The sequence below is a fragment of the Notolepis coatsorum genome, assembly GCF_963971535.1.
Source record: "Notolepis coatsorum genome assembly, chromosome: 6".
NCBI classification, from domain to species: Eukaryota; Metazoa; Chordata; class Actinopteri; order Aulopiformes; family Paralepididae; genus Notolepis; species Notolepis coatsorum.
This window is the reverse complement of record NC_140170.1, coordinates 71,918,001-71,939,510: the sequence shown is the minus strand read 5'-3', so window position 1 is coordinate 71,939,510 and position 21,510 is coordinate 71,918,001. Positions and strand designations below refer to the sequence as shown.

At 40.8% G+C, this 21,510-nt stretch overlaps 1 protein-coding gene across 1 annotated transcript; it reads right to left on the bottom strand.

Annotated features, from left to right (window-relative positions):
• Positions 1 to 214: 214 nt before the first annotated feature.
• On the bottom strand, positions 215 to 12,455 carry LOC311229549 (uncharacterized protein; the record flags this gene model as incomplete). Its single annotated transcript, XM_084315624.1, has 4 exons — positions 215 to 253; positions 11,582 to 11,843; positions 11,944 to 12,083; positions 12,357 to 12,455. The coding sequence occupies 4 exons, from the start codon at positions 12,453 to 12,455 to the stop codon at positions 215 to 217; spliced, it is 540 nt and encodes a 179-aa protein (XP_084171750.1).
• Positions 12,456 to 21,510: the final 9,055 nt, after the last annotated feature.

The following is a 21,510-nucleotide window of genomic DNA, read 5'->3' as shown; positions in this document are numbered from 1 at the left end:
GAATTTCATCTTCCCTGTTTCTCTGCAGTCCGGTGGTGGTCAATTACCACCTTGTGGTGGGAGAATTCTTGTATGCATTCGCCCCCGTCTCTACGGAACTCCATGCAGTTGGGGCCAGGTTGTAATAAACTGAACAGATGAGGTTTGGGAAAAATGTCCAGGCTAAAAGACTTGTCTGATGACAGGTTGTCATGGAATGACTGGACCTGGGGCATTACCTGGCCTGAGGTCCGTAGCCGGCCTGAGGGCTGAGCTGAAACATGTGGGCAAGAGTCTCTGAGGAATTATGATGTGTGGATTGGACTGTGGGGACAGGGAAATTACTGAACAGTAGATACTGATGGGCTTTGTTTTGTGCACATGTGATTTGGTAGGACGCACAAACAAAGGGCGGATAGTTTGAGACACAACGCAGGGATGGGAAGAAGCATACACATAGATAGATTACGGTCAGAGTGAGGATAGGTAGTGAAAAAATGTTTCGTTGAGGATCTGCTTTCCTCTACCGAACTGGGCTGTGGAGACCAAGGTGGTAAGGTTATGACCATTATATGTGTCATAAAGGGGGGAGAATAGAGGATAGATGGGAGAGCCAGTTGATGAATTATGCAAAATGTGGTTGAACTATTGTTTAAGAATGAATTAGCAGGAAGAAGATATTATTTCAGAGAATGAATGTAAAGTGAAAATATTGTGATACTAATGTATGTTTTCTCTCAACCAGATCATATAAAGGAGTGTGGGAACAAACTTTCCTGTAGATTAAGAAAATTGGGTGTTAAATGTGTAATGTGTAGATTAAATTTATTTGTAATTGGTTTCAGCATATTCAAAGGAAAAAATAGGCCTCTGGCTGTGAGCCCAGAGGAACAAAGCCCGATGATAGTAAGTGGTAAACACTGTTTCATACTTGACTCCTATAAGACTGAACAGAATGGGTCTTAAACAAGACTCCAAATGCTCCCAATGTACAAATGGGGACGAAGGGACATTTATGCACATGTATTGGGACTGCCCACCAGTTAAGACATTCTGGAAAGATGTGACCCAACAATTATCAAAACTCGTATCTTGGAATATACCTGTACACCCCTCTGTATTACTATTGAATGATGTTTTTGAGTTTGCAGTAAATCCACAGCTAAAGAGATTGGTTTTATCGGGTATCACAGTAGCTAAAAAGCTGATCGCATCACGCTGGTTTCAACCGGAAAAAATTTGCCGGAAAGTTTGGTTTCTTACATATCTCGATGTGATTTATCAAGAAATATCTACAGCAAGAATTCTGGGTCTCAATGAATCCAAAATCTCAATGTGGTTAGAAGTGGTGGAGAGAATAAAAGCTAACTTATAATGGTAGTGTCTGGTTAGGAGCGAGGGATAATGGAGGTACTATCCAAGGAGGGGTCCGGGAGGGGGGGGTTCGAGCTGGAGCATAATATGTGTGTAGGTTTTTAGATAACAGGTATTAGGGGTATATCCTATATAAGACAATTAACTAAAATGTGATTTCATTGGATGTGCACTGACAACTAATGCTTGTATATCTTATCGTGTGTTGTCATGTTTGTATATGTGTTTGTTTAAAAAATAATAAAAAAATAAAATACAAAAACACTGTTTCATGAGGGCAGAGTAGGTTAATTGGGGATCTGGATGAATGGGTCATTCGGATTCCCCAGGAGGGGGTCATAGTCAGGGGCAAGTGTGGGGGAAAAACGAAGAAGACAAGAAGATCAGAATTGAGGAGATGTACCAAAGAAAAATGAAAAAACTGAGAAAGAATTGAGAAAAATTGGAACAAATTATGATTTTGGTTATTATGTTAAATTGTATGGTTAGTATGTATCGAAATCAAGTCAAGACCCAGATAGCAAAAAATTAGTGAATCAACGTTGAAATAGGGTTCAGCAGAAATATTGAATCTATGTTGAAGCCTGACATCTAAATTATATAGATCGTTGTCTATGACCCTAACGTTGAATCAACGTTAGGTGTCAACCATAGCTGATACTATATCAATGTTGATTCAACCATCATCTAAATGGTAATATACATGCACATTTTAGTTGATTTTATATTGAATCAATGTTAGACATCAATGTTTATTCAACCATAATCTAAATGGTAATCTACATGCACATTTTAGTTGATTTTATATTGAATCAATGTTAGACATCAATGTTTATTCAACCATAATCTAAATGGTACTCTACTTGTACATTTGTAACTTGTACATCTACTTGTAACTTGAAAAGTTAAGGAATCAATACTGATTAATGTACATTTTACATTAAAATATTGCTGCTGATATGTATACATCATAACATTACATGTTTTTTTCCTGCTGTTAAACACACTATTGTTAAATAAATAATAATACAATTCTTATATGACCATATTTCCAAAAATGTGTGAACAAAAATGACAACATGGCTTTTAAAATGAAATTTTATTTTTTTCTAGGGTATCAGAACTTCCAGTGACTAAAACTTTTTACAAAAAACAAATAACAGACCTTATAACAGGCTTTCATTAACAATATAGCCACTGCCAGAATAGTGACACACATATTGTGTGTGGTGAGCACACGCATTCATGCACAACGAAGACAAGATTGCAATCATTTTAACTATAAATTTATGAGCTCAAAGTATGAGCTCACTACTGACTGAAATGTCCAACAAAAAGCATCAATTGTCAAATAATATTGATCACATTAACTAGACTAGATGTTTGAGGAAATTAGAAAGGGAACAACAACTTAACCCTTGTGTCTGATCAGATTCGTATTTGTTTGATAACTTTGCAGTGATGAGCCAACATAATATGTGGCATAATCTTTTAATTATCTTGTATTTTTTTTTTTACTCTTCATACATTGTTTATTCCACTTCAGCCCGATCATAACCACCACATATTCTTTTTTTTGTCATATTTAACAACTCTTTTCAGAAAAGTGGGAGTATTTCATTACAAAAATAATATAAAAAATTGTTATGATCAGGGCTGAAGTTGAATAAAATATTTATGGAAAAGAAAGTGGGAAATTATTTCAACATAATCTTTTTATGGAGTTTTTCAATTTAGTCCCCTAATAAGAGTATAATACTTTAGTTTTCAGACACAAGGGTTAAATATAAACAATGGCATAGGATTTGAATTTAAACACAGTGGAGCTTAGATGATCTACAGTTGTCCACGACTTATCCTCCAAGGCATCTGCTATATAATAATCTTCAGATTTACTTAAGTGTTATTAGTAGGTTATAGCAGTAAGCATTAGTTTGCTCAGTCAATTATGGCCAATTCGTTTTATATTGTTTAATACAGTTAAATAAATAGATAAATGAAAAGCAATTTTTTTTTGATTACCCCCCCCCCCCCCCCCCGAAAATAATACCGAAAATAATACCGAACCGTGTCTTCAAAACCGAGGTACGTACCGAACCGTGGATTTTGTGTACCGTTACACCCCTAATGTTTCTATAACTCTCTCCCATATAACTCTCTCCCATACCCTTAACACCAACCGCTGAAGTGCCCTTGAGCAAGGCACTAAACCCCCAACTGCTCCAGTGGAGTTGCTCAGTGGCCAACAGTGTCAGACTGTGGTTGTACTGGGGCCTAACAAAATTAATAGTTGGTTTCAGGTTGGTTGTCAGTTTGGCCATGGGTAGGTAGGGAATTTATTTTATTTTATTTTTTTATTTTATTCTTTCCCACGGCGACTATGGATAGGGAATTTCTTTATTTAATTAAAATGTTCACAACAACATGGATGCATGTACTCTGCCAGCATGTTTAATATCCATAATACTAAATGTTTGACTAAGATTTCTATGAAACTTTATTAAAAAAAAAAAAAAAAAAAAAAAAAAATATAATTTTTTCTAAAAACTCATAAAATATATTGGGTCGCACCTAAATCGGCAGGGTCGGTCGGCAACCTGAAACCAACTATTAATTTTGTTAGGCCTGGGCAGCTCCCAGGTGTGAATGGAACTCTGTGAATGTGAAGCAGGGCGTAGCTGAAAAAGAGCATCTGTGCTCAGCGAACCTACCCTGGGTAAATAAAGGTTAAAATTAAAAATAAAAAAAATAAACACTGCAAGAACAGGCTGAAGCATAAGTCATTCAAGTAGATGCCGTCCATGGAAGAACAGTGTCCAGGGTAATTCCTTGTACTGTATGAACCAGGGAAACAGTGTGCTGGGGTACCCCAAGTTTGACTCTGGTTCGCTTGACAATTAAGTTTGGGTCACTTCGGTTCCAAGAACAGGCTGAAGCAGCATATTCAAGTAGATGCCGTCCATGGAAGAACAGTGTCCATCAGGGTAATTCCTTGTACTGTATGAACCAGGGAAACAGTGTGTGCTGTGCTGTGCTGGGGTAGCTGTGCTGTGCTGGGGTACCCTAAGTTTGACTCTGGTTCGCTTGACAATTAAGTTTGGGTCACTTCGGTTCCAAGAACAGGCTGAAGCAGCATAAGTCATTCAAGTAGATGCCAGGGTAATTCCTTGTACTGTATGAACCAGGGAAACAGTGTGTGTGTGCTGTGCTGGGGTACCCTAAGTTTGACTCTGGTTCGCTTGACTTAAGTTTGGGTCACTTCGGTTCCTTGAGATGCCTCCCTCCCGGTCTGGCGCATAACGAAGCCACTTCTTGACAGTTTCGCTGTAGTCCTGGTCGGTCAGCTTGGGGTCAAACTGTCGAGCAGCAGCTGATAGACACAAAAATAAAAAGGGAGGAAGAGAGGTGGGTGAGATGATGTACAATGATAAGAGCACCCGGCCCTCACTTCACACGAGTGCGATTTTTTTTAATCACTCAATTACTCACTCTGTAGGTCTACAGTAACAAGCTACAGTCAGCATCCAGTTAGACTGGACAGGAAAGAGAATTAAGCAATCGCCTAGCCTGACACCATCTAGGCAATACAATGTGTATCCATGCACCTCTAAAGCTCAATTACGTTGTCCATTTCTTATAGGTTGCACTTTCATCACTTTATTCCAACATAACACTTTTTTTTTAAGTTTTTGCAACAGCATAATTATATTCTGAATCACCAGCATCACCAGCATCACCACCTCACTACCTAAACTTAACCTATGAAGTAGTTTGCAGGGGAGGAAGCTCACCAAACATGCAGGCTTGTAGTGTGGTGTGCTTGAATGGCTTCTTGCTTTCTGAACAACGCTTGTCTTTCTTTCCAGCCCAGTTGAACCCACTGGCCAGGGCGTTGGTCATAGCAGTTTTCAACATCAGTCTGATCAGGTTCTCTGAATTGGTGCCTCCTACCAAAGCCAGGCGAGAAATCTAAATCAGAGAGAAGAAAATGAAGGCCCTGCGTTAGAAACAGCATAACGTTTATTTTATGAACACAGAGCAACCAACTTGTTTATACACACACTTTATGCATGCACTGATATTCCAGCCCATGCCAGTCATTAGGTTTAACCACATTAACCCTCCTGTCCATATGTAAACGGTATATTTGAACAATTTCAAAACGTTTCATAAATAGCAGATATACAAGCTCTAACACGTTTTGAACTAGAAAGTGCTAAACACATTTTTCCCCTGAACAAGACCACACTGAAACGATCTACATTTGATAAATGAATGCAGTTCAATAAATTACCATCTTTTGACGGACTGATTGCTCCATCAGTAATGATTCTGCCTCATTGAAGTCTTGTTCACTGGCGATTGGCAGCTGGAAGGGGAGCATAGTGGTTGTGGTGGCCACGCCGTGTCCCCTGGTCCCACCAGATATGTTGCCCTCAGCCAACTCGGTCTTGATGAACTGCACATCTCTCGATAGATCCTTCACCATGACAAGTAATTCAGCCAGCATTGAATTATTCTTCTGGATGGTAAGGTCTTCAGAAGAAGAGTTAAAATCATTAAGTGAGAAATAAAAATAAGCAGCAAATCACACGAGGAATTACACCATGTCCAATAGACTTGCCTTTCATAAGCTGCCCGTCATCGCCGGCCATCTGTCTACGCTGTGAAACACCAGATGGGGTGTTGTAGTTCTCTAAAGAGTGATGGTTTGTCCTTGAATTAGCAGCAACAATTAACTTATAATCAGTGGGGATAGCCTGCTCTGTCTCTCTCAGTAATTTGTTGACTCTACGTCTTTTAGCCCGAGAATAAGATGACATAGTGATGAGTGTGCTGTAGTCAATGTAATGGTACATAAATTGTGGTATTTACTTGGCTAGAACAGGTCTTTGCTTCAATTGCTGCAACGTGCGGCTTCTTGAAACTGGTACGTGATTCTGGAAAAAGAAAGAAAAAAGGGGGGAGGGTCCTGATTAATGTGCTGCATTGCAATGTGCAGGGTGAAACACTTGCATAAACCTACATTTTGATCAATATCAAGAGAGTCCATTATTATATTATTGTTATATTGTTAATTAGAAAATACCATGCATATAACCAAACGTCTAACTATATAGTCAATGTAATGGTACATAAATTGTGCTATTTACTTGGCTAGAACAGGTCTTTGCTTCAATTGCTGCAACGCGCGGCTTCTTGAAACTGGTACGTGATTCTGGAAAAAGAAAGAAAAAAGGGGGGAGGGTCCTGATTAATGTGCTGCATTGCAATGTGCAGGGTGAAACGCTTGCATAATTCTACATTTTGATCAATATCAAGAGAGTCCATTATTATATTATTGTTATATTGTTCATTAGAAAATACCATACATATAACCAAACGTCTAACTATATAGTCAATGTAATGGTACATAAATTGTGGTATTTACTTGGCTAGAACAGGTCTTTGCTTCAATTGCTGCAACGTGCGGCTTCTTGAAACTGGTACGTGATTCTGGAAAAAGAAAGAAAAAAGGGGGGAGGGTCCTGATTAATGTGCTGCATTGCAATGTGCAGGGTGAAACACTTGCATAATTCTACATTTTGATCAATATCAAGAGAGTCCATTATTATATTATTGTTATATTGTTCATTAGAAAATACCATGCATATAACCAAACTTCTAACTATATAGTCAATGTAATGGTACATAAATTGTGGTATTTACTTGGCTAGAACAGGTCTTTGCTTCAATTGCTGCAACGTGCGGCTTCTTGAAACTGGTACGTGATTCTGGAAAAAGAAAGAAAAAAGGGGGGAGACATAAATGTCATCATGTGTATGTCATAAATGTCACTATGAATTGAAAATGGGGGACCCTGATGTAAACGAGACAAAAACGTCTTTCTCTGGTCTGCATCCCCTTAACAATTGTGTGTATTGAGCCATACTGTATTGTACCCCTTCTGCAATCTGTTAAATAAAGTTTTCATTCATTCATTCAACATTAGCAGGACCAGTGGCACGCCAAACAGCCTGCAAACTACCTGGCGTTCTATCGCCATGCTCTAAGACAAACTCTAACCTTAACCAACTTCGAAAGAGTGCCTAAGCTTAAAGGGGAGATGAAGCATATAGCGATATAAACATAGTCATAGCATCAAATTAGTATTTAGATAAGCCACAGAAAAAAATCACGTTATAAAAATAAGCAATAGACACAATATTTCTGACAATGTGAATACATTCCCTGAGGTCCATAGATGTCCCTAGATACCAATAATATGCAAATGGTCTTTCGATTTTGATTACTATTATTGTGAAATAATAATTAAATGTGAAATATTGCTATGTTATTGTGAGATTACAAAATCTGATGTGATATTACAGAGGATTTTGATTACAGCATTTTATTGTGAAATAATAATTAAATTATGTGAAATCAAAGGATACTGTATGAATGTCATTGTAATATGACACTCATAACAGAATTAATTATCAATAACCTACCTGTATAAATGTTAAAAGTTGTTGCAAATATGCTTTCCCCTCATAAATATACCACTATACATTAATTTCTTATATTAGTTTTAAAATGACCATTTAACAGTTTAACCTGTTCCACCCCAGGTGAAAATCAGTAAAAATGTATACCTAGGTAAATGGAATATTGCTCCACTTCTACAAGGGCTATTTGCATATTCTTGGTATCTAGGAACATCTATGGACCTCAATGAATGTATTCTCAGTGTCAGAAATATTGTGTCTATTACTAGGCTTGCTTAAATTCTGATGAAACAAAGGAAAATATGAATTATGATTTTTCTTTTCATCTTTGACAGTGAATAAAACCATGATAATAATGACCAAACTTAAAAAACTGCCACTGAGCTCATTCAGTACCCTCTTGAGATCATGTGTACAAAAGATCTAAGGACATTAATAAAGGGAATATGATCAAATTGAAGGTTTTGTATATACAGTACTGAATTCTCCCATCCGGACCAATGCAATTTGAAATATTATTATAGAATATAGAATATATGCTTATACATTACCTTATTATAGCCAATTCGCACATTTATATATATATACATATAGTATCTTTCAAATGGCCGAGTTCAATTTGGATATAGTATCACCAAGCGTGCATAATAACATATACTGATATTTAATGTAATCGACTGTACTTTTTTATTTCTCCCACAGTGTAATCATTTTGTAACTAATTTCAGATCTAATTATTCCTACATGATTACAATAGTGTGGAGAAACTGACTGCGTTTCAATATTTGTCAAAAACGTTACCTTTTGTAGCTTATTATCGCGAATCATAACAATTATTGATATGTTTCATTCAGAACGTCGAACTTTGAACGACCATAGCGGACCACAGGAAGTGTAGTTTGGTGAAATTTCAACACTGGCAGATAGCTAGCGAGGTCCTCTTCCAATTCTGATCGTTCAACATTTTCATTTCTGCTTCCGGGTCAAAAACGCGAGTTGAAAAAAAAACTTAAAATGATATAAACTCACTTTTAACCTATTGCTAAACTATTGCCAACCTAACGTTTTACATTCTACATGTATTTGTGACATAGTAGTGATAATAATACTTAAAAACGTTAATTCAATGTTGCCAGGTATCAACGTTAGCTCCCGGAACGATAGCCAGTTAGCCGGGAGCTAACGTTGATACCTGGCTGGTGCTGGCTGACTGGCTATCGTTCCGGGAGCTAACGTTGATACCTGGCTGGTGCTAACTAACTGGCTATCGTTCCGGGAGCTAACGTTGATACCTGGCCTCTTATATTCTTATATGCAACAGGTGGATATCACTAAACACCAAAATCAAGAAACATTATAGCTAACTGCTAACGCTACTAGCTAAATTAGCTTCAGCTAGCAGGCATGCATAACCATAGATATATATGTGCATAACGGTTAATATAATATTCTCTACCATGTAAAAACGAACACGGCACTACTCCACTGGCGTTTGCAATCGAAAGCATACATACAACATACAACATAATCGACATTATTGCCATGCAGTACTCACCATGCAGAGAGACAATGGAGACATGAGGTAGCTAGCTGGCGTCTATACAAATAGTAGCTCTAGTTCTGCAGACGCCTCTCTGATTGGTTGGGCTCCATTTCTGCAGCCCCCTCTTTGATTGGTTGAGCGAAGCCCCTCTCTGATTGGTTTAGCTCGTCATGCGGTAAAATGCGGATGTAATGTTATCATCTCAAGAAGATACAAATAAATATACTACCAGATTCGCGTTTATAACGTTATTTCGCGTGACTTCGCGGTTTATTCATAACGTTATGCACATTTCACAACACAGCCAGCTGTCAGAAACTGTACATTGTAACGTTATATGTTTATTCACGTAACGTTATTTCACGTGACGCGTTCAACTTGTTTACACTCCCCACTTACTGAAACTGTACCATGACGCACTCCCCACTTAACCCAGTTAATGCCTTAACTAGACAGTTAACAATATAACATTTAGATTAACACAGTTAATGCCTAACTAGACAGTTAACAATATAACATTTAGATTAATTAACCCAGTTAATGCCTTAAGAGAGAGAGGCTGGTGGTCAAGTCAAGAGTTTTATTTGTCACAAGTTGTTTATTTGCATACAAGTTTATGGGACAGTTTTCTACACCTGACTGAACGGTCTGGGGACAAATGATTAAGGTGGGGTTACAATGATATCAAGGATGAATATGAAAAAGGGGATCTGATCTGATGGTACTTGTACTTTATAATGTGTTATATGTATGTACATGGATTTTATGTCCGGATGGTATATCTATGGAATGGTCACTGTCTCTATCACACTCTCATATGCGCATGTTTAGCCGCATACAAGTATCTAGGATACACATATTCGTATGTGTACATAATAGGTTTACACACACTCATATGCACAAGGCTAAGTTATACATGTCAGGGGCACACATGCACATACTCACTTATAGGAAATAGGCATACACACACCTACATATACACATAGTTGAGGTATAGGCTCTCACTGACACATATGGGGGATATACATGTACATAGGAGACACACACATACGTAGCTGAGACGCACATATATATGCACACCTGAGATATACACTCACATAGGGGGCGGAGGCACACATGGATACGAGACACACACAAGAGATAGGAGTACAGTCACATACCTGGAAGATGCACACACACACACACATGTGAGGCATGTACACATGCTTACGTGATACACGTACCCACATACATATGTTGGAGACACACATGCATGCATGCTATCATGCACACCTACATGTGTCTGGGACGCTTTCTCTCACATGCAATATGGAGAAGGGTGGCATCCCGATAGAGGATGCAGCACATACCTGCTCGCAGGTAGATCGGTCTACATGCAAAGTATATATATCAGGGATGTATACGCACAATGTATAGTATAGTATTTTTCTTTTTTTCGTAAGTCTTTTTTTATTTTCCATGTCAGTTGTTAATGTATTTGTATGAGTCCTTTACATGTTTTGTATGTTCTTACAAAAAAGAAAAAGGCAAATCTTGGAAGTTGCATATGGTGATGTGGAAAGAGATGTTTTGAATATTGGAGAGATTTGTGCAAAAAATATAAAAAAAAAAAAAAAAAAAATGAAATGCGGGTGGTTGTGCCCGCAAAGATGTGCATAATACAATAGTAATAACATATAATAGTATCCAATAGAACGACATTGTGCAATAAAACAAGTAAACAGAGTAGGGCATATCGGTATATGTACATAAGTTATTTACAGAGCATGGTAGGACATGCTAGGTCCTGTGGTAGTGCAATATTAGCTACGGATGAGGCACTGGGTCTTTATGTACATGCTATATTGGTGGTCAATGTCACTTCGGATTGCTACGACACATCTCTACTGCTTGTGACAGGCTGTGGTGCGTTCAAGACTTTACTCCTGTTGGGAAACTATAGCGATGGTCTGTGCTCACCACACTTTTCTTCGGCCTCCCCGCAGCGAGCCGTCGTCGACCCCCGAGCTTCATTTTACGACGGGCAACAGAGGTGGGTTGAGCCGCTATGCTTGGCCCAGCACGGTTAGCGACTCGCCTGAGTGCGTGTGCACGTTTTGATGCATGGCTGATACCAGAGCGGCCGAAGGTGTGTAGAGCTGACAGCAGCTTGGAGGGATTCCCCTTCAGCTGATTGAAGGTCTTTATCATGGCTGACGCAGAACCGCAGGTCAGGACAGATGGAGCGGTCTGCTGAGGCGTAGATGTACTCATCCCCATGTTGGACCTGCAGATCATACTTGAACACGTCCAGTGCAGAGGACGCAGAGTGTCCAGACTCGAACAGCTTGGTGAGCTTCTCTACGGCTTCGCCGCCCACATCCTTGTGACGCACAGCATCAGCCACATGGATGTTGTGATTGTGGATATTGCTGATATACACGCTCATGGGATAGGCGGGAATGTGGGGATCAGTGCTCCTGGTGTGGTAAAACATATTGTTAAACAGAGAAATAAAAAACAAAAATATAAAATTTGAATTCCATTTGGAATGTAAATGGGTTTGTGTGTTACACATACGTGCTCGGTCGTCCACTGGAGTCCACAGTGCGCACAAGGGTGATCTTCATTCCAGCCGGGCAACCTGTGTTTTTAGACACCTTGCCAGGTGTTGGTGTGGTTGGTGTGCACCTGGTGTTGTGCTGGCACCTGTAGTCTCTCTGTATAAAAATTATAAGATATTTATTTTACCAGAAAGATCCTCCCAAGATGTTGCTTTGTCATGAACCCATGAACCCAAGTAATGACATCCACTGTAGTTATGCAAATGTGGTTGAAATGGTAAATAAGAGTCAAATGATCCAGAGCCATCATATATTTGGAGACAAATATTATAGTATCAGCCATAAATGACCTTTCAGCTGAACGTACTGAAAGTGGAACATCACTTCTCAGGGAATGTTGACCATACCAACTCTAAAAGAACAACATACTCTGAAGATGATCTTCTTGGGTCTTGTATGGGCCACTCTCCAGGTGACCTGCATCGACCTTGCCCACACCAGGATCTCCTCCTCAGACTGGTGAGTCATTCGCACAGTGGCCTCAAAAGAGGTATGGTCAACGCAGGATGGGTTCACTGCACGTCTGTACGTGCAGACATGATATGTGTAACCCTTCGGTAAAAAGTCCTTCAACACACAAGCAACAAGGTGTTATTTTTTTGAAAGCCAGTAAATACTGACATAGACACTTAGAAGAAGCAATGTACAGTCCCCCCCACCCACCCAACCTCCTCCAATGTACAGTTTCTATGTCAAATGTATAGCCTCTCTTTTCTGGACTCTTTTTGTATCACAAACAGTACTGTATTTGTAAATCTGGTATGTCATAAATGTCTAGATGTAGCAGTACTGTCTATCTGTCTACCTGTATGTCATATATGTTATCATGAATTGAAAATGGGGGACCCTTTCTACGTCAAATGTATAGTCTCTCTTTTCTGGACTCTTTTTGTATCACAAACAGTACTGTAATTGTAAATCTGGTATGTCATAAATATAGCCTCTCTTTTCTGGACTCTTTTTGTATCACAAACAGTACTGTAATTGTAAATCTGGTATGTCATAAATGTCTAGATGTAGCAGTACTGTCTATCTGTCTACCTGTATGTCATATATGTTATGTCATATATGTTATCATGAATTGAAAATGGGGGACCCTGATGTAAACAAGACGATGAATTGAAAATGGGGGACCCTGATGTAAACAAGACGAAAGTCGAGGCCTACCACAAGTTCAGGGTACGCATCCACATTAGATTCACATGGCGGAGTACAGGTAAAACGCTCATCATTGCTGACGCGTTTTGTGAGATTAGCTGCCATATTAATAAAACTCTTGACTTGACTTGACCACCAGCCTGGGTTAATTAATCTAAATGTTATATTGTGTGTTAATCTAAATGTTATATTGTAACTGTCTAGTTAGGCATTAACTGTTTTTCTTTTCTTGGCGAGAGCACCTCGATAACCACCTCAAAGCACCTCGATAACCTCACGCGCGAGGGGCTTCGCTCAACCAATCAGAGAGGGGGCTGCAGAAATGGAGCTCAACCAATCAGAGAGGGGGCTGCAGAAATGGAGCTCAACCAATCAGAGAGGGGTCTGCAGAACTAGAGCTACTATTTGTATAGACGCAAGCTGCGGCACAGGTGCATTCTGGGAGGCGGGGCACAAGTGCAGTGCAGTCTGGGTGATGAGACAATGACGACAGCATACGTTGAGCAGCAAGCATCCGTTGATTCAACATTTATTAGATATTGGCATTTCAATCATTAAAATGCAACCACAAAACAATATTGATTCAATGATATGTTTTCAACATTAGTCAATTGCTTTAGCGGTTAATGGTTGATTCAACATCAATCGTCGACCTTAACCAAAAATCAAGCATTGTGACCATAAATCAACATTGAATTAACACCTTTGGGGATACTGGTTTTATGTAAATTGTCAGAGTGAGGAATTATGGTATATTGACTTGAGCAGACTGTTAGATCAACCCTGAAACTGAAAATATCTGTTATAATAGTTCATTCAAAATAATGCTTTAATAGTGAACTGTAGCATTACATGGACTCTCAGAGTAATAAAACAAGGAAGATGCACAGCGTCAGTATTGTGTGACATTCCTGAGGAGTCTTCAGGCAAAACCTCTCTCATGATAAGAATGTTTACTCAGTTGTATTTAGGACCGCCATTTCAACCCCCATGAACAAGAAACACCTTCTAGGGTGTGACGGTTGAAACACAGCACAAGAGGCTAAATGAAGCGGATATGCCTCTGTGAGACAAGACCAATGTGTAAGACTGGTTGAATCTATACAATAATAGATTAGAGACAAGACACACAGGTAAAATAATGCCTTAAAGTCTGTAGGAAACTAAAACCATATCAATTTAGAAAGTAATTTACAAAGAAGAATACCATTTAGAATGTCACCCGATTATGAAAGTAATAGTGTTATTTCACTCTTGTTATAAATCCTGGTATATTTATCACAGTTATAATATAAAGATTCAGTCAGGTAAATAAAGGTTGGTGCTGCTCCTATGATGTTTGGTATCAGCCTAGAAGCAATGACTGTACTGGGGTGATATTAGAAATCTATAGGTCATTGCATGAACCATATATATGGGAAAATCAAAATGGTACATGAAGGAATGTTGAAGTGTTTGATGCATTCAGAGAAGCCACAGCCCAAAAGGAGGGGGCCACCGACACCAACCCCCACACGACAAGGACATGTTGGGGCAAAGACCGCCTGTTTTTAGATACTTGTGATTGGTTGAACCAGTTTAAAGATAGGGAGGTCATTTAAGCCTATACGTATTGGAGCAGTACAGTTAGTTGGGAGGCCAGCCCACCGGCCTGTCCCCAGGGGGGTCAGGCTGAGCCTCCATCCACCACCAGAATGTGCTGGGCAAAAATACATGTAAGTGAATCATGGAACCCACTGTTTGGGTGCTGTTTAGTGTAATCTTAGACCAGGTTTAACCAACCATGTGTATTGCTCAGTACATTCTAGCCGTGCGGTGCTCCCGGCGCTAACCTAGCCTATACTTCAGCTAAGCTTGCTACAGTACCCTTATTATTTCGTCCCGGCGTTATCTGGGCCCATAACCTGTTAACAGAATTCGGCTATAGGGCGACAATAATGTGGTCAAGAGGCATGGTTTCTATCTTGAGCCTTAACTGGCGTGGTTTATTTATTCACATGAAGAGCAGCAGTTCTACAGGTCTTCTCTCACTGAGAGACATGGGGGGAGAGAAAGAAATGGGAGGAGACATAGCTACTTATACTCGCCACCTGGTAGTACTCCTGAGTGTCTCCGCCTAGGGCGCCCTCTAGTGGACACAGTTATATATGCAGGTAGACAGTCACTAGTGTGAACAGTTATATATGCAGAACCTCTGCCTTCAACAGTTTTGGTGATCAAATATTGAATATTGAACTATAATAATCATGTAGTGCATTTTTTATTCCAATCCCGATTTGTATTTGAGATTCCCAAATCCCATAGGACTTGACTTCTTCGTGTCCCTCAGTGAGTGTAATACCAGCATTCAACTGTATGCGCCACAGCGGTTTCTATCATCATCATCATCACCACCCACGCTATGCATAAAATATATAGGTCCGCGGAGTGGCACGCTAAGGAGGCCGTGCAAACTGCAATGGAATATGGGGCATCTCTCTCTCTTTACCTAATATTTTTATTCTATCCTGACATTTTTCAGTTGGAAGGGCAGTCTATATGCGTAACAGCAAAAAAAAAAAAAAGCACCCCTTGGGCTCTATGTGTGCACGTGCCTGGATACAGACATAGATGAACAGCAACTTCCTCCAACTAAACAGCAAAAAAAAACTAGGCACTTATCATTGGCACCCCACACCAGGTTCAGTCTTCATCCATATCCCATCTCACCTTTGACGGCCAGGTCATCCCCCTCTCCCCCTCAGTCACAATCTGTGGCTTCTGTTTGACCCTCACATGACCTTCAACGTCCACATAAAACACCTCTGCAAGACCTCATTCTATCACCTCAGAAATATTTCCAAACTCCGTCTCACTTTAACCCTGTCAAACGCAGAGAAGCTTGTCCATGCCTTTGTCTCATCAAGACTGGACTACTATAACGGACACTTCATCGGGATTCCTGGAAAGAGCATCCACCTACCCAATCCAATGTACAGTTTATTTTTTTATTTATTTTTTTATCTTTTTCCCCCTCCATTTTCCTTAGATTTTTCTCCCATCCCAATGTTAGTCGTATGCCAATTCCCAATCCCCTTCCTGGTCGCTGCGCACTTACCCCCCACAGTCAGATCATCTGGGAGAGTGGAGGCTATCACGTGCTTCCTCCGACACACGTCCAGCCAATCAACCGCTTCTTTTCACCTGGCAGCGCGGATCCTCCCTGAGAGGGCGTAGCGTGTGGAAGGATCACACTATCCCACTCAGGTCCTATCCGCGCTTAGCAGGCGCCCCGACCGGACTGTAGGAGTCGCTGTTTACAACGACCCGGACCCACCCCGCCAGCTTCTCCCACCCTCTAATACAGCCAATTGTATTAGTGTGAACGGCCAGCCAAGCCACATAATTTAAGATATAGTTTATGCATTCGCAAATATGAGAGCTCTGTCATTGAAGTGGGTGGTGGCAGCGTAACAGCGTTCACCCTGATGTAAAGTAGCGATTTTTTATTGGTTTGTCATAACAAACCAATTACATAATCCAACATATGTGTAAAGAAACAACATAGCTGCGTATTGCTGGCTCTCATATTTGCGAATGCAACAGCGTTCACCCTGATGTAAACAAAACAAATCAGATTTTTTATTGGTTTGTCATGACAAACCAATTACATAATCCAACATATGTGTAAAGAAACAACATAGCTGTGTATTGCTGGCTCTCATATTTGCGAATGCAACAGCGTTCACCCTGATGTAAACAAAACAAGTCCGATTTTTTATTGGTTTGTCATGACAAACCAATTACATAATCCAACATATGTGTAAAGAAACAACATAGCTGTAAATGGTAAATAGCTGTGTATTGCTGGCTCTCATATTTGCGAATGCAACAGCGTTCACCCTGATGTAAACAAAACAAGTCATTGATAAGCGATGGCCATATTAGACACATAGCCATAATTTAAGATATAGGGGAGGAAATGTCTTCTGTGGTGTCTGTGGTAACACAATTTAATTTTTGTTCTGTTTTATTGTTTTGGTCATTTCCGTTGTCGTTATTGTTGTTGTTACTGTGTCCTGTGAACTCCTGTTTATTGTTGTTTTACTGTATTGTGTTGTTTCCTGTAAAAGAAAAAAGAAAATCAATCAAATAAATTTTATCACAAAAAAAAGGAACTCATCAGTCCAAGGTCCTCCACCCGTACCCTCAGATCTGCAGGTAACCTGCTCCTTCGGGTCTCCAGTACCAGGCTCTGCACCATGGGGGACGAGCCTTCTGCTCAGTTGCACCACGCCTGTGGAACAGCCTCCGCATCCAGCTGAGGGCACCACAGAGCCTGGACTCTTTTATAGCAGGCCTGAAAACATTCCTATTTCAAAAGGCCTTCGATTGCTAGCTATTCCTTGTGATAAATTTTTTTCTTGTGCTGTTGTTTTTACTTTTCTGTTCATACTATGTTTTTAACTATGTTTTTTGTTTTTGTTTAACTATGTTTTAACCCTGTAGCACTTTGAAAAGTGCAGTACAGGGGAGCTCCAGTAGCTCACCACGTACCGCGAGTGCTATTTCAGCGCCGTGGACAACCGCGCTCGCGCGGATCTGGGGCTGAGCGCGTTCGAATCCCGGACGGCAGCCGTGCCTTTCCCAGAGTGTCTTTCCCCCCATCTGAACCCTTTCAGCCTGCTTCTGTCGGTCGAACTTGACCAAGTATGAATGCGACGAAAAAGCGATAAACGCTAAAAAGAACCAGCTGACTGGTCAAAGTTTTAAAAAAAGAAAAGTGCAGTACAAATACAATTTATTATTATTATTATTATTATTATTATTATTATTATTATTATTATTATTATTATTATTATTATTATTATTATTATTATTATTATTATTATTATTATTATTATTATTATTATTATTATTATTATTATTATTATTATTATTATTATTATTATTATTATTATTATTATTATTATTATTATTATTATTATTATTATTATTATTATTATTATTATTATTATTATTATTATTATTATTATTATTATTATTATTATTATTATTATTATTATTATTATTATTATTATTATTATTATTATTATTATTATTATTATTATTATTATTATTATTATTATTATTATTATTAAATGTTGGAGTCATGTAGATGAGTCTATAATCCAGCAGTAGACTGGGCTGGAGCTTTATGTGGGCAGCAGTAGACTGATTGAGATGAATGGCAACTGTGAAGCGTCACCCCCCCTCCAACACACCAGGGTCCAATCCTGCAATCAGCCACACTCACAAGAGAGAGAGAGAGAGAGAGAGAGAGAGAGAGAGAGAGAGAGAGAGAGAGAGAGAGAGACATCCACAGACGTCCTCACAACTTAAAATGAAAAGCTTCTGTATCTTTTCCAAGGTAATGTCAATCTGGATGACATTTTCATGGCAAGCTGTGATGCACCAGATGACATTTCTAGTTTTGTGAAACGTGGTCTTGAGGTCCACTGACACGGTGCGTCTTCATGTGGCACAAGAGCGACAGTGGGGTGACAGTGGCTCGGGTGGTAGAGCAGTCGTCTGGTAATTGGAATGTTCCCGGTTCGATTATGGCTCCTCCCGGGCAGCGTGTCGAAGTGTCATTGAGCAAGACACTTAACCCCTAACTGCTCGCGATGAGCAGGTTGGCACCTTGCATGGTGAATGGGAGGAACAAAAGTGTAAAGTGCTTTGGATAAAATCTGCTATATAAATGCACCATTTACCATTTACACTCTGTGACACTAAACACCTTCAGCCCAAACAACACGACATGTTCCTGCTGCTCTGTGGTCCATAACCTGCTGCTCTGTGGTCCATAACCTGCTGCTCTGTGGTCCATAACCTGCTGCTCTGTGGTCCATAACCTGCTGCTCTGTGGTCCATAACCTGCTGCACTGTGGTCCATAACCTGCTGCTCTGTGGTCCATAACCTGCTGCTCTGTGGTCCATAACCTGCTGCTCTGTGGTCCATAACCTGCTGCTCTGTGGTCCATAACCTGCTGCTCTGTGGTCCATAACCTGCTGCTCTGTGGTCCATAACCTGCTGCACTGTGCTCCATAACCTGCTGCACTGTGGTCCATAACCTGCTGCTCTGTGGTCCATAACCTGCTGCTCTGTGGTCCATAACCTGCTGCTCTGTGGTCCATAACCTGCTGCTCTGTGGTCCATAACCTGCTGCACTGTGCTCCATAACCTGCTGCTCTGTGGTCCATAACCTGCTGCTCTGTGGTCCATAACCTGCTGCTGCTCTGTGGTCCATAACCTGCTGCTCTGTGGTCCATAACCTGCTGCTCTGTGGTCCATAACCTGCTGCTCTGTGGTCCATAACCTGCTGCTCTGTGGTCCATAACCTGCTGCTCTGTGGTCCATAACCTGCTGCACTGTGCTCCATAACCTGCTGCTCTGTGGTCCATAACCTGCTGCTCTGTGGTCCATAACCTGCTGCTCTGTGGTCCATAACCTGCTGCACTGTGCTCCATAACCTGCTGCTCTGTGGTCCATAACCTGCTGCTCTGTGGTCCATAACCTGCTGCTCTGTGGTCCATAACCTGCTGCTCTGTGGTCCATAACCTGCTGCTGCTCTGTGGTCCTTAACCTGCTGCTCTGTGGTCCATAACCTGCTGCTCTGTGGTCCATAACCTGCTGCTCTGTGGTCCATAACCTGCTGCTCTGTGGTCCATAACCTGCTGCTCTGTGGTCCTTAACCTGCTGCTCTGTGGTCCATAACCTGCTGCTGCACTGTGGTCCATAACCTGCTGCTCTGTGGTCCATAACCTGCTGCTCTGTGGTCCATAACCTGCTGCACTGTGCTCCATAACCTGCTGCTCTGTGGTCCATAACCTGCTGCTCTGTGGTCCATAACCTGCTGCTCTGTGGTCCATAACCTGCTGCTCTGTGGTCCATAACCTGCTGCTCTGTGGTCCATAACCTGCTGCTCTGTGGTGTGGTCCATAACCTGCTGCTCTGTGGTCCATAACCTGCTGCTCTGTGGTCCATAACCTGCTGCTCTGTGGTCCATAACCTGCTGCTCTGTGGTCCATAACCTGCTGCTCTGTGGTCCATAACCTGCTGCACTGTGGTCCATAACCTGCTGCTCTGTGGTCCATAACCTGCTGCTCTGTGGTCCATAACCTGCTGCTCTGTGGTCCATAACCTGCTGCTGCACTGTGGTCCATAACCTGCTGCTCTGTGGTCCATAACCTGCTGCTCTGTGGTCCATAACCTGCTGCTCTGTGGTCCATAACCTGCTGCTCTGTGGTCCATAACCTGCTGCACTGTGCTCCATAACCTGCTACTCTGTGGTCCATAACCTGCTGCTCTGTGGTCCATAACCTGCTGCTCTGTGGTCCATAACCGCTGAACCGCGCTCCATAGAACATGATAACAATGTTAGCCGAGCACTTTCAGCGATGAAGCTGCTGATTCCACCTATTATTCCCTGTGACGTACTGTGGCCTGGCAGCCTGCACTTAACCCTTCCACTACCACACTACAGACGGTTAACCCTTTCACTACCACACTACAGATGGTTAACCCTTTCACTACCACACTACAGACGGTTAACCCTTTCACTACCACACTACAGAAGGTTAACCTTTCACTACCACACTACAGAAGGTTAACCCTTTCACTACCACACTACAGAAGGTTAACCCTTTCACTACCACACTACAGAAGGTTAACCCTTTCACTACCACACTACAGACGGTTAACCCTTTCACTACCACACTACAGAAGGTTAACCCTTTCACTACCACACTACAGACGGTTAACCCTTTCACTACCACACTACAGAAAGTTAACCCTTTCACTACCACACTACAGACGGTTAACCCTTTCACTACCACACTACAGAAGGTTAACCCTTTCACTACCACACTACAGACGGTTAACCCTTTCACTACCACACTACAGAAGGTTAACCGTTCACTACCACACTACAGACAGTTAACCCTTTCACTACCATACTACAGAAGGTTAACCCTTTCTCTACCACACTACAGAAGGTTAACCCTTTCACTACCACACTACAGACGTACTGTGGCCTGGCGAGCCCAGAAGTCATGAAACGAATGGCTTATCATGTCATAGCAAAGCTAACGCTAACCGTTTCAAAGCTCATGGAGAGACACTTGCTGACGCAATATATGCGAGATACTGTGTCCTTGTTCAGAGGTAATTCTATAGGTAAATATCGGTTCATCTTACCCGTTCTCCCCTAACGTTAGCACTTCGTTTTTTCATTTAACGTAAAAGTGAGTCTGACTGAAGCGAGACTATGGCCGTTTTATTATCTGGAGTTTGATGATGCGTAGTTATTATATCCAACTAATATAGACGTTCTACTTGAAG